This window comes from Carassius carassius, chromosome 11, assembly GCF_963082965.1.
Source record: "Carassius carassius chromosome 11, fCarCar2.1, whole genome shotgun sequence".
Taxonomy (NCBI): domain Eukaryota; kingdom Metazoa; phylum Chordata; class Actinopteri; order Cypriniformes; family Cyprinidae; genus Carassius; species Carassius carassius.
Window position 1 is genome coordinate 19,604,177 of NC_081765.1, and position 13,950 is coordinate 19,618,126.

The 13,950-nt window shown below is 35.4% G+C and overlaps 1 protein-coding gene across 1 annotated transcript; it reads left to right on the forward strand.

Annotated features, from left to right (window-relative positions):
- The first annotated feature begins 3,597 nt into the window (after positions 1-3,597).
- On the forward strand, positions 3,598-9,800 carry LOC132152961 (isocitrate dehydrogenase [NADP] cytoplasmic-like). The gene is made up of 9 exons (XM_059561998.1): positions 3,598-3,756; positions 4,635-4,764; positions 6,390-6,681; positions 6,888-6,993; positions 7,427-7,604; positions 7,901-8,052; positions 8,445-8,585; positions 8,684-8,846; positions 9,091-9,800. Exons 2-9 carry the CDS (start codon positions 4,643-4,645, stop codon positions 9,182-9,184), a joined length of 1,248 nt encoding a protein of 415 aa, XP_059417981.1. The 5' UTR covers positions 3,598-3,756; positions 4,635-4,642; the 3' UTR covers positions 9,185-9,800.
- The last annotated feature ends 4,150 nt before the right edge of the window (positions 9,801-13,950 follow it).

Genomic DNA, 13,950 nt, shown 5'->3' on the forward strand with positions numbered 1-13,950 from the left:
CTCTAGTTGCTATAACTAGCAGATGTCACGTCACGTGGTGAGCATGAGTCTGGTAAAGAGGCTAGAACCCTACTAGTTTTATTTTTATTAAAGACTGTTTATTCAGATGAAATGATCCATAAACAGACCAAATTTTGATTTTGTTAGAAATTTTTCATACAAAAATGAAAAAAATATTTAGTGACTGTGGACGGTTCTTACTGTTTCCTAATTTTGCACGTAAAAATTATATATTTTTTTATTTAAGGGGCAATTACTTGACGTGATATACTTAATTTGAATCCAAAAAATGACATTCAAATTACTTGAATTGTCTAAATCTCATTGCTAGTGAATAAATCTGTCAAGGTAATGTAACCGTAACTGTAAAGGAAATGTTGGCATGGTTGAAAGAACCTCAGAAAAAAAAATTACTAACAGAACTTAAAAATATAGATATTTTATACCTTATATTACAATAGACTGTATGATTATAACCCATGTTTTATAATATAATAAAGTGCATATAGTATGACAACATTGTCTGTTAATTCACAGCCCAAGGCAAGTATTTTAGACAATTATTAAAATATTTTTTTTTACAACATTTAAATGTTTTTGAAGTTTTGAACACTTGTTCTAAATAGATTCCTCCATTTTATCTTGTTCGACATCCTTAATTGTCATTGATTCATAAATCAAACAGTATAACTATGTGCAAGAGTGTTTTACTGCTATTCCTGACTATTTCTTTTAATTTTTTTATTTAATTTTTTTATTTTTTTACATGATCAATGTGTTTGTGCTCAATTATAATAAAACAGAATAATAAGGTGGTGGGGGGGGGTATTTACTGTTATTTTTCTCCTGTGCGACAGAAGAAATTAAATACAATGTCTCCACCAAACAACTTATAACAAGAAAAACAACTGAATATGTAATTTGGCACAGGCAATAAATACAATTTCACAACTCACCACTGTGGTAGTACTGTAGTTCAAAGAAAAAAATAAAATAAAAAACATACATGGCAAGTTACTGTATATATAACTTTATCACATTTTTCACCTAAAACTTAGAGGTCACCTCGGCCTGCAGACTCCAGATTCCAAAATATTCCAAAGGCCGGCATACTTACAGACTTTAAAAGATATTAGTAGGCCACAGCTGTTATCCAAAACACTTATGTCCATCCTATTTCATACATTTTGCAATCAGGGTTCCCTTGTTATGTCTTGCATTGCTATAAAATCAGGATTCCCTTGCTATGTCTTGCATTGCTATACAAATGTACTAACTAAATAAAAGGCAGAAAATTGCGACATCTGCCGGTAAGTATGAATTCTGCATTCACACAGGAGACTGCTCAGTGCTCATTTTGACAATATCACTCCCTTACTGTTAAAGCAAACTTGGAGGATAAGCACATCGTTCAACACCGAAGGTTGCGTTAAAAGCAAGCAGAAGGAGTACTGAAATTAGGTAAAAGGGAGTAGACTTGCAGAAAAGGGGGGAAATGGGCGGGGCTTTGGTGTTCTAAATAATATTCTAGTTCTAAATAAAGTCATCCGTGTCATTCATTATTCATCTGTAAAGTAATAATGCAAAAAAAAAAATAATTAACTGCAATTATATATAAAGAATTCTACAATTTTGTTAACCAAAAGTTTTAAACAAAGACAGGTTTGTATTTCAAATGTACGGATTTATGGATTTTTATTTTTTATTTTTCGAAAATTTGTTATTGATATTTTTGGGACATTGAAGACCTTTATGATGTGGATAAGTATGAGTCAATTTATTTTTTTTATTTTTTTATTATTATTTATTTATTTTTTCAAGAAAATATTGGGTTTAACATTAACTTAAAAAAGCCACGGGGAAACCAATGCAGAACAACGTATAACACCCGCTCTTTGCTCAGATAGAGTTACGATACTGAAGTTAGACTATTGTACCGGCCTGGAGTTATTTGGTATTTTGCATTTGTTTTACTGTCCATTATTAAAATCTGCCGCGTTTAAATTACGGAGTAGCCTAAACTTGTGTACTTACATCTGTCACTGAAGCACTTTATTAAGCAAACTAATTAGATAGATTGCAATCTAACAGCTCCATAAAATAAAGCACTAGTAACAAGCAAAGTCTAACTTGCCAACAATAATCATAAATAATAATAAAAAAAATATTTATTTTTATTACATTATTCATTTAGCTGATTTTAAATGTTTAAAAATGTGGAAACCTTTAAAATAAGTTGACAGTAAGTAATAAACATTATTGAGTAGTTGAGTATTGTGCATTTTTCCTTAGTTGTTTAATGATTTTAATGGAACTGGAATCGGAACCGGAACTATTAGGTGGAACCGGAACCAGAAATTTTCTAACTATTCCCAACCTTAGTTTGGACTCAAATGCTGTGTCAATGTACAGTAGCATAATAATACAAAATCAATTATAGTTCGCAATTAAATTCATATCCTACCTTTTCTTGTAACCTGATAAAAATCCATGGCAGTGAACGTCATCAGATTTTTATTTTTTAATCCACAAGCATTCTGAGCATTATTACTTTCTGGCTTTCACACCAACCCACAAGTCTTCCTTTTAGGCTACTTTTATTCAGTTAGATATAAAACAAATTAGGCTTAATCATTTTATGTTAGTAGGCAAAACATTGCAAATACATTTGTTGCAAAATGGTATCCCCTCGCATGTTTAACTTTTTGACTGGTTGTTACAGTTAGAAAAACAATAAATACAGTCACATTATATGTTAAAGCCTGAGATAGCCCGTGATCACTAGATTTCATAGAGGTGTAACCATAATGATTTTGTAAATGGTGATCAGCAACCTAATATTGATAATGTGTAAATTAATGCCTTTTGCCTTGGCATGACTTCTTACTTTTTACAGACAATGCAAAGGCATAGACCACAGTAAAAATAGAGGTGAAAATCAAGTTTAAGCCCAATATTTTTATGTAGATGATTTTAATTACTAAAACATCTACTTGCAAGATTTCCAGTGTCCTACGTAATTAATTTGGCTGGATGAATATAAATTAAAAAATGTTCTCAGCTCCACACGCCAGCAAGTTAAGGTTTTTTGTCTTTGTAGGGCAGAATGGTAAATGATTCGTGCATAGGTTTGTCTTGCATATAATGGGCTAATTTACAAAAAAAAAAAAAAAAAAAATATATATATATATATATATATATATATATATATATATATATATATATATATATATATATATATATATATATATATATATATATAATATTATATTTTATAAAATATATATAATTTTTTTTTAAATATAGTGAATATCTGATACACTAAAATATTTTGTATTCTAAAATAGTTTTTATTTGATATATTCAAAGTCATTCCTTAATTATTGGCCATTTTATTTTAATTGTAAAAAGAAAAGAAAATGGATTTGTGATCCCATATTTTGAGCTGCATAGCGTCCCCTGGAGGAAGACAGGTGCCTGTCCCACTGCAAACAGCTATTATCCAGGAACCTAAATTCCTCCCAATAGGGTTCATAATGAAGGAGGGACTGTATAGTTCCGTATTCTCTTGGATTGGTGGAGGATTATCTGATTGAAAAAGTACATGTATGAGGAGAGCTGGAGAGCCTATGCCATCCACTCAGCTGATAGGAAACAACGCCTTCCAAGACTAGTCCAAAAACCTTCAAGCCTCCATACGACACATCAACCATCTGATATTTCTCCATTTACTCCGGTACATCCTCAAAAGAAAAGGTAGGCGTAGTATATTGAGTCGCGATCGTTCAAAATCGCCGGTAAATCCCATTACATTAGCTGTTTTTTTTTTTTCATCTGACGTTTCCTGCAAAGTACCGAGCATTCCTGATGAAGCACTGTTAAAGTGATACATTCATCAAAAAAAAAAAAAACACAGGCTTTGAAACCTCGGTGGTCATATATAAATTGTATAGTATATACTACTATATATGTATACATATATAAATAATTAATTGTTTTTGTCGCATTAATAATTTTTACGACTGTTTATAGAAGTAGCCCCTACATTAGTCTTCTAAAGCCTCATTATCTACAACTCTTTTATTAAAATATGAATATATGTTTGGGATTGCTCGCGTTGTATTTGACCTATGTCCTAATTGTTTTGTTACGTAACCAGTGACAGTTTGTGGAACTGCAACAAGAACACAGTTTATACTAAGATACACTGAATCTCTCAGTGGTGGATAAAAGGCCTGTGTCATGTTACACAATTGCTGCCTGTGTGTAAGGTGCTGTTACATTAGTTGCATGAGAATAGCTGATGTCTCTCACAAAAGCTGGTACATCCGATTGTACTTGCATAATTCAGAGTAACTAAAAGAACAGCAGGTCCTTTTACTATATCTCAAAATACCACAGTAGTACCATGCATATCTGAAAAACTAAGGTATTACTATTGCTAATTATGGAAAACCATACAAACTACTGACTTCTAAATCTAGTTTGTAGGCTCAAAAATGCTGGCCGTTAAAACAGGTTTAAGGCAGAAATGCTGACTCACAGGTTGTGTAACTTTTCTCAATGCAATCTATTCATTCTTCATTATTAAAGCCACAATACATCTTTACATATAACCATCATTGGTTTTGCAGGGTCCAGAATGTCTCAGAAGATCAAAGCAGGTTCTGTGGTCGAGATGCAGGGAGATGAGATGACCAGAGTAATATGGGAGCTCATAAAAGAGAAACTCATTTTCCCTTATCTGGAGCTCGACCTGCACAGGTGAGATTAAGTGTGTGTGTCCCATTCACGTCAGCAGGTGCGCATTTCTCTCATTATGTCTGATTTCCCTTGTGAATACTCAGATTTCAGCCAGTATGTTAATCTGATTTAATGTCATTTTGCTGCCAATTAGTGGTTTCTTACAGTAATTTAACATGGTAACCATAACACTAAAGTTAATGCCATATTATCATTCTTTGCACTGTGAAACCATTATAAGGTCATTTTTAATTTTCAGTTTCAGTTACTTTGATATTTAAAACTAATATGACACAGATTTATTTTAGTAACTAATATTACTAACGATATTCGTGCCACTGAGCAGTTACCTGCCAGGTTTTACAAATATTTCCTATTGGTAAGTACAATGTGGTAATTCTCAAAGCCAAAGGGAAATGTTATCATCCTATAAGTAAGCACTCACTTTTATTACCTAACATCACTTTTTGTCAGCATCCGTACTTTGAACTTTATAGGTTATGGTTTGATCTGAGTGGCTCTTTAACTAGAAAGACCTGTTTTTTGTTTAAAATAAATGAAGTATTCAGCATAGTTCATGAACTTGACCTAAAGATTTGAAGAATAGTTGCAAGGTGAAATGTTGGTGGGTTATCGGTCTGATAAGAGTATTATCAGTACGTTAGCAAACAAGGTGTCGTCACTTAAGGGGGATCTCTTGACGCCTGTCCATTCAGTCATTACCACTGAACCTCGGACTGGTCTTTGAGCTTGTATCGTAAGATTGTTTGCATATGTTTACCTCTCATTTGTGCTTTTAGTTGTTTTGTTTTTTTGAATGCGATCTATACCTAACAGGTTTTCTTAGATGGATTGAACAAGTCAAAAGCACCCCCATTTAGTTATTTTGAAGTCCTCTAGCGCCACCAACAGATTTTCAGAATCATTACCATGGAGTGGAAGGAAAGCTGGTGAAAGGTCACATCATACTTAACACAAAAGTGAGGACACGGAACAAGAAGTGTATGGGAACGTTCCTCACCCCTGTCAGTAGAGCTGTATTGTAGCTCTGGGATGCTCTCTCTGAAGTGTATATGTTAAGTGTCTCACACTCTTCCTCACTGGTTGTAGAGTCTCTGAGAGGAGGCTTTCATCAGTTCAGTCACGTATATGCAGAACAGATGAGGCCTTTCATTTGCTTTTAGCAGCTGAGAGCACGAGTGAATTTAAATCAGTGTGGAAAACTCTTGATGGTGCATGGCTGTTCGAAGATTTGAAGGCTTGTTTTTGGTAGCTGATAATCATCTACTGTATGTTTTTTATTATTTCATAACCATACCCACACAGACTATGTGCATAGGTAACAGAAATAGCTTTAATAGGGATATGTTTAATTTTATGTATTTTTTTTTCTGCCACCCACAATGTGTTTAATTAAAGTGTAATGTACAGTAAGCTACTGTATAAAGTGCATAATCCCCCCTTTCCATTTGATTGAACATCAATAATATAACTTTTTTTACAATAATAGACCTTTTACCAAAAGAGGTAATTTGCAAAAATCAAAGAAATGCATAATGATTGTTAATATGTCAATAACTTCATGGAATAATTCTCATAGATGAGCAAAACTCATAAGGTTTCTTTTTTTGCTCTCTGTGTGGCAGCTATGACCTGGGAATGGAGAACCGTGATGCCACAGATGACAAGGTGACTGTTGAGGCGGCGGAGGCTGTGAGGCGCTACAGTGTCGGCATCAAGTGCGCCACCATCACTCCTGATGAGAAGCGCGTGGAGGAGTTCAAGCTCAAGAAGATGTGGCCCTCTCCTAACGGAACAATCCGGAACATCCTTGGAGGAACTGTGTTCCGAGAGGCTATTATCTGCAAAAACATTCCCCGATTGGTTTCAGGCTGGATCAAGCCTATAATTATTGGCAGGCACGCACATGGAGACCAGGTAGGGAGCTCTTCCTAGTGCATGTATTAGAATATCTGTAATTAAGCCTTATTGTGAATTTGTTCTGGAATTTTTTTTTTGGTTGGATCTTTTTGGTGTTTCGTCAAAGTTTACATCATAACTAAGCAATCATCATTTAATATTGGTGAAATCACATTACAGGTAAAAGGTCTCCTGAGATATTCTGTCTTTTTAAATTTGAACAGTACAAGGCTACAGATTTCGTTGTTCCCGGTCCTGGAACGGTGGAAATGACATACACGCCTAAAAATGGAGGAGAGCCGCTCAAGTTTGTTGTCCATGACTTTAAAGGTAGCCTACATTGATTTAAAAATTTCCATTAGAAGTAGTAAGTCATCCGGGAACTTTTCGCATACTATTTTATGAATACTGTGAATTCTGTTCACACATTGTTTTTTGCCTATTTCATAGCAGGGAAGTCTGAGATGTTGAATGCAGCCCTTCTGTATGTCAGAAATATCTCTGTATGGTGATGTCATCACAGTGGACTGTCACCTGTTTGATCATTGAGCATGTTTGTCTTGTCAGAGTTACAGTCTGAAGCCATATGGCACTGTCCTGGGACTGCAAATAGTGTTTAGATGAAATGGATTTTGTGCAAAGATTTGATATTTGATTTGAAATTATTGGAACATAGCCTAGTTGTTTCTAAATCTAATTGTCACAAGCATATCTGCTTTTAGACCAGGTTTTCTTGACACTTTGTGTGATTCTGTATGTTTAGGTACCGGTGGAGTTGCTCTGGGGATGTACAACACAGACAGTTCAATCCGGGACTTTGCTCATAGCTCTTTCAAGATGGGGTTGAACAAAGGCTGGCCGATGTACCTCAGCACCAAGAACACCATCTTGAAGAAATATGATGGCCGTTTCAAAGATATTTTCCAGGAAATTTATGACAAGTGAGTCCTCGGTGAAATGGTTTCTTATGAACTGTCATTGAATAAATTCCCCCCAGTAAATTTATTGTTTTTTTTTTAACTAAAGAAAATGGGTCTGAAACGGCATAAATTTAAAAGCCTCTGTGTAAATCAATAAAATTTTTCCTTACAAAAGGTTTTCTTTTGTCCTGGCATCTAAGCATGAATGTCTACTCATAATGTATGCACATATTAAATAAGATGACAGAGCGGCAAACGATGAGAAGTGAATTCAGAAAAAAATTAAACGGAGCATTCTGACACTGTGTGTGCTGCAGAGAGTACAAGGCTCAGTACGAAGCCAAAGGCATCTGGTATGAGCATCGGCTGATTGATGACATGGTGGCTCAGGCCATGAAGTCTGAAGGCGGATTTATCTGGGCCTGCAAGAACTATGATGGAGACGTGCAATCAGACTCTGTAGCTCAGGGTGAGTAATGATACAAAATTATTATTGATAATTAATACTTATATTTGCACCCCACAAATGCCGAAAGAGTTACCAGATACCAAAAAGAAATGTTTTCAATTAATGCTTTTGTCCAGTATATTAAAATAGTTCTAATCAGATAAATGCAGTCTTGGTGAGCACTAGGCGCTTTATTTTATTTAAAACATTAAACCATCTTACTAACAGCAATCTTTTGTTAAAAAATTTGTTAAAAGCTGTTAAAATTTGTGCATGTTTTTGTGGTGGCTTGGTGTGAATTTGCTTTAAAACCTATCATGCATTTGCGTAATGTCATTACACAGTAAAGGTATTATGGAAAGTACCATGAAAATGAATTTATAGTGAGTAATCTCTCTGTTCTCTGTCTCTAGGTTATGGGTCATTGGGTATGATGACCAGTGTGCTTGTGTGTCCTGATGGGCGTACAGTAGAAGCTGAGGCAGCCCATGGCACAGTTACACGGCACTATCGCATGCACCAGCAGGGCAAAGAGACGTCCACCAACCCTATTGGTGAGGAAAACATACTTCCTTTACTTCCACTCTTAATCAATAAAATCCACAGATGATGCACACAAAACAGTTTTTCATGATCAATTTTTTCCCATTAGCCTCCATCTTTGCGTGGACACGAGGGCTGCTGCACCGGGCGGAGCTTGATAAGAACGCACAGCTGCAGGTGTTTGCTGAGGCACTGGAGGCCGTTTGTGTCGAGACCATTGAAGCTGGTTTCATGACCAAGGACCTGGCCATCTGCATCAAGGGCATGTCTGAGTACGTCCATTATCTACTCTAGGACACTACTATTTATTGGGGCTCAGTGGAGATATTTGGTGTTGAGTGGTGTTGAACTGCATGAATTCAGTGTTCAATGCATGATATAGCATAAAAAAAAAACATGAAAACTTGATTAAAAAAAAAATGCAGATTTTAAAGGACAGCAACAAAACATTATTAGGCTGTGATTAGGCTGTGTAATGATATTTTATATGTATTTTTTCTGTTTATTTCTTTGCAGTGTCAAACGCTCCGATTACCTCAACACTTTTGAGTTCTTGGACAAACTGGCTGAGAATCTGAAGATTAAGTTGTCAAGTCAACCCAAACTGTAAAGCTGCTGGGTGATGATGGGGCGTTAACACATGCACACACTAAGCTCAACCCTCACATCACGTCAAGCTGCGGACTGTTTTAGTCTCATTTCCTGTTTGCAGGGGACTAAAGACCAGTCCAGTAGGGGGAGCAGTGCACTTTCAACTGGAAGATAAGAAAGTGTCTTTTTAAATGGAAGGAGCCACTGTAACCTTCATTATGCTTTTAAAAACAAATTTGAAGCATTCATATAGTAACTTTTATCACGGTTTATACATTTTAACATTGCAACATTTTTTATTTTATTTTTTATCATATCCCCTGTAGTGCAAAAAATATGTTCTGCTATCTATCAGGTGCTTGAACACCTGTTGCTTTATTGTCTGAGTGTGTAGTTGTCTTGTCTTCGGGCATTCACTCTTGAAGCCATCCCAAGAACAGTGAGATCAACTGAAGTACTGGTAGTTCTCACCTGTAGACATTCCTGTTCATTGTTCACTCAGTTCACACCACTGTCTGTCACTGCATTACAAATGAATTCCCTTATATGGTTCTGTTTATGTCAGTCTGTGTGCTTATGTGATTAGGTCTTGTGCAGTTATGACATCAATAATAAATTAGGCTTTTTAAGAAGAATATCTCATGTGTTTTGTCACTGTCTGGTCATGTTTTTATTTATTTTTTATTAATTTTATTTTTTATTAAGAAATAAATATTTTTATTTGGCGAAGATGCAATGAAATGATTTATGTTCCAAAGATCTATATATTTTTTTTAATCTGTGCTGTTCTTTTGAACTTTATATCTTTTTTAATAATCTTGAATAAACACTATAAAAATTTCCACAAAAATATTAAACGGAACAACCTTTTGCAGCATTGATAATCAACAATCACCAAATCAGCATCACAATTTCCACAAAGATATTAAGCAGCAGGATCGTTAACATCACTGATGAAAATCAACAATCACCATATCAGCATTAGAGTGATTTTTAAAGGATCATGAAAATTCAGGTTTACCATCACAGGAATGAAATATATATAATATATGCTATTACAATAGATAGCAGTTATTTAAAATTGTAATATTGCCCAACTTTTTTTTTATTATTATTGTATGCTTGATTTTACCAATCTCACACTTTTGAATGGTAGTGTACATAATGAACTACGAAACTTTAGAACTTAGAACTTATTGTGGTGTCTGTCTCCAGCTGCTCGATGAAATCATTGATTAGAGGTTCCGACACACATCATTCACTAGATGGCAGCACGATGACGTCCACACGGACAGCCTCTTAAACGGAGCCTGGACGATGTTAAAGCGAATAACAGAGGATTTTCGAATTAATTCGCTTTTAATAGTATTATTTTATTGTTTTCATTTGTATTATTATTAAACATTAAATTGTTCATGTATTTATTTGGAAGAATTTTGAAATCAGTGTTTGAAGGGAAATAAATTAATTAAAACATGAAAACCAAGTCTGAACATAGATTGCTACCAAAATTTGAATGTAAACAGACGGGCCAAAAAATTGGATATGGTCAAAAGATCGGATCTGTGCATTAAGACATGCAGTGCAGCCCAAGTTTTCTTCTTTACTTTATTAGATATCTGTGACAATGGTTTACCTGAGAGAGAGAGGGAGAGAGAGAGATGCCTCAGAGTGTCACCATTGTGCCGTGATAATTGGATTCTCCATGTGTGAATGGAGACTCATTCACGAGCGTTGTTAGTGTAAAGATTACTATTGTGCTGCGGGAAGTAAGGCCTTGTGAATATGTAATAGAGGCTAGTGGTAATTCCGACGTTAATTACGTAAAACAAGAACAAGCTGAGGTCACTGTAGCACCATAAAGGCCACTGCTAATCAAACCCCGCCCCAAAATATTTAATTGGGCAATTCAACTACGCATCACCTGTCAAAAAAAGTTCAAACTTTGGATTCAGTTCAGAAAAATCAGAGATTTCAGATTTTTTTTATATTTCATTTTAAATGAATAACTGTATATTCATTTCAAAATATATTACATAGAGTTTTTAATATTAATTTTCATTTTTTTATGTGACTTAAATTTCTTCATACTTTTTTGGCTATTTTGTAATATATTTTAAATGTATTTATAATGTTCAAAATATATTTACAAAAAAATATACAAAAATATTTTAGTTTTTTACAACCAATGGGACATAGTTACAACATTCTCACAGGTCACAAAAAGTCAACATAAAAACTGCATTATTTGTAGCACCAAGAACACCAGCATGTCTGACCTTTCAAAGTACATGGATGTTGAAAATTAAAGGGGTTATATGATGCGATTTAAATTTTTCCTTTATCTTTAGAGTGTTTCAAGCTCTTGGTGCATGAAGAAGATCTGTAAAATTGCAAAGACTAAAGTCTCAAATCCAAAGAGATATTCTTTATCAAAGTTAAAACTTGTCCACACCTTACCAAAACACCTCCTTTAAACACGTCTACGTCACTGTGTGGGAAAATTTGCATAATGCCACCCAAATGTTCATGCAAAGAAAGAAGCGTAATTTTTATTCTCGCTGCCATGTTGTGGAGATGCTGTGTGTTTCTTTGTGAAAGCGAAACTACTTTGTTTGGCCTTCCAAAAGAGGATGATATCCGGTTCATTATGCCTAGAGCTGATTCATGCTGGTCACTGAGGAAATACTTCAACTTGGAGCTGTGGATCACCAGATCGAGTCCAGCCTGGTGTCGTCACATGTGTCATTTGGCGAATCCGCCGTTCTCTAACCCGCCTGCCGTTCCACACTCAAGCCCGCAGTGTGTGACGCATTTTATGGAGGAGTGTTTCCTGAACCTGCAGACTAGCCTACAATGGGTCTGTGCTCAAAGTCTGTTCTATAAAGTGGGGCAGTTCCAACTTTGCAAGGATAGTCTGGCGCTTCTGACTCACAGCCTGTAAATCATTTTTTTAATATTTTAAGAATTTGCCACTGATGATTCAAACGGGAGTTTTGAGCAGTGTAGAATAGCGGTTGTTGTTTGTTGTTTCTCCGATCACAAATGCAGACATGGTTTTATGTTTACACAGCATGATTACCAACACTTAAAAACACAGTATAAGTCATTATAATCAGTAATTATGTCCCCACTGCAAAAAAATGCCTATTTGTAATGGGTTTTATTGTTTTTGTCTCGTCGTGCTGGGAGACGGCATCACAGTAGGTTAAGGGGCGTAACATTTCCATCACACACTTGAGGTATTCAGCAAAACACAACACACTGGATAGCTGGCCAATCAGTGTACACCTCGCTTTTCAAAACGATGAGCTTTGTAAAAATCGATGTGTTTCAGGAAGGCGGAGCACAGAGGAGAAACAATTATGTGGAAAATAACCTTAAACCGCATAAAAACATTTCATTACACCAAATTCACAATGTAATGTTCTTTTTAGCAGTCATATGACCCCTTTAATTAACAGATGGATGATTGAGATATGGCTTGAAGTTGTTTTTGTCTCTCTCTGTCTGAGAGTACACCTTACTCCTGTTGGGAACGCAGTGGTTTCCATGGGGACTCATAGCCACTCTACTCTTCAAAAGCGGGCCGGGCAGAGGCAGAGGGGCCCTTTGTGTTGGAGAGGAAAGCATGGAACAACGCAGGGTAGATGAAAGCCCTGCTATCCTTACGTCCAATCATAATTTAGTAATCAGTGCTGGAGCACAGAATCCAAATAGACACTGAGAAAACAAACAGAGAAAAGGAGAGGCTTGTGGGTCAAGATTTGAGCAAGAGAGAGAGAGAGAGAGATCGGAGACTGATATGAGGGTAAATTTCAAAGAGATAAAGGAATAGTTGTGCTGTGGCTCAGGCTTGTTTTTTCATGCTGATGTTCTATTCTCAGTGCTGTAGTTTGTGCTGAAATGATGGCACCCACTTTCATCCAATTTGAGAAAATGATGATGCATCAACTCCATTGTTCAAACCAAAAATAGCAACCTTGTTTATTAGGACATACTTCTTTGTTTATTAAGGGAGTAGGTGTGGGTTTAGATGGCTGATATATTTGTTTACTTGTAAAAATCATTATTCTTTATTATTATGTAACATAGCAGACTTTTAGGGGTAGTGCAACAACCAAAACTTTTGAAGAGCAGCAGGACATATACACAGTATGACTGTGTAAGTCATGGTAAAGCCCAAGAGAACTGTTAATAAAGTAGCCGTAGAAATACACCACCATTAAAAAGTTTGGGTTCAGTAAGAATATTTATGTCCACCATATGCTGCATTTATTTGGCCAAAATATATTTAAACAGTTATAATGTGAAATATTTGTACAATTTAAAATAACTATTTTCTGTTCAAGTATTTTTTTCCCCTTTGATGGCAACGCTGCATTATCAGCATCATTACTCCAGTCTTCAGTGTCACATGGTCCTTCAGAAATCATTCTAATACGCCGATTTGATGATCAAGAAACCTTTCTTACATTGTTGAAAAAGTGACTGAAATTTAAAGCACATAATTTGGTGGAAATTGTAATATTTTGATTCATTACCATCATTACCATCATGGCTGCACTGCTTTGGGTGTGTGTTCACTGCTGTGTGTGTGCACTTGGATGGGTTAAATGCAGAGCACAAACTCAGAGTATGGGACACCAACCTTGGCCATACGTCACGTGACGTCACATTCACATTTTCACTTTCAGTTTCAGTTCCTAGTATTTTGAAAAGAGTAAAAGCCCATTTACAATAAACTGATCAAAATAAAACAATCAAAGTAGTATAAACTCTATG

What these genes read in the sequence shown, in the direction of transcription:
- LOC132152961 (XM_059561998.1), top strand. Translation starts at nt 4,643, where the DNA reads ATGTCTCAGAAGATCAAAGCAGGTTCTGTGGTCGAGATGCAGGGAGAT. An exon ending in CTGGAGCTCGACCTGCACAG is followed by an intron (nt 4,765 to 6,389) that starts GTGAGATTAAGT and finishes TCTGTGTGGCAG; the next exon opens with CTATGACCTGGGAATGGAGA. An exon ending in GACGTCCACCAACCCTATTG is followed by an intron (nt 8,586 to 8,683) that starts GTGAGGAAAACA and finishes TTTTCCCATTAG; the next exon opens with CCTCCATCTTTGCGTGGACA.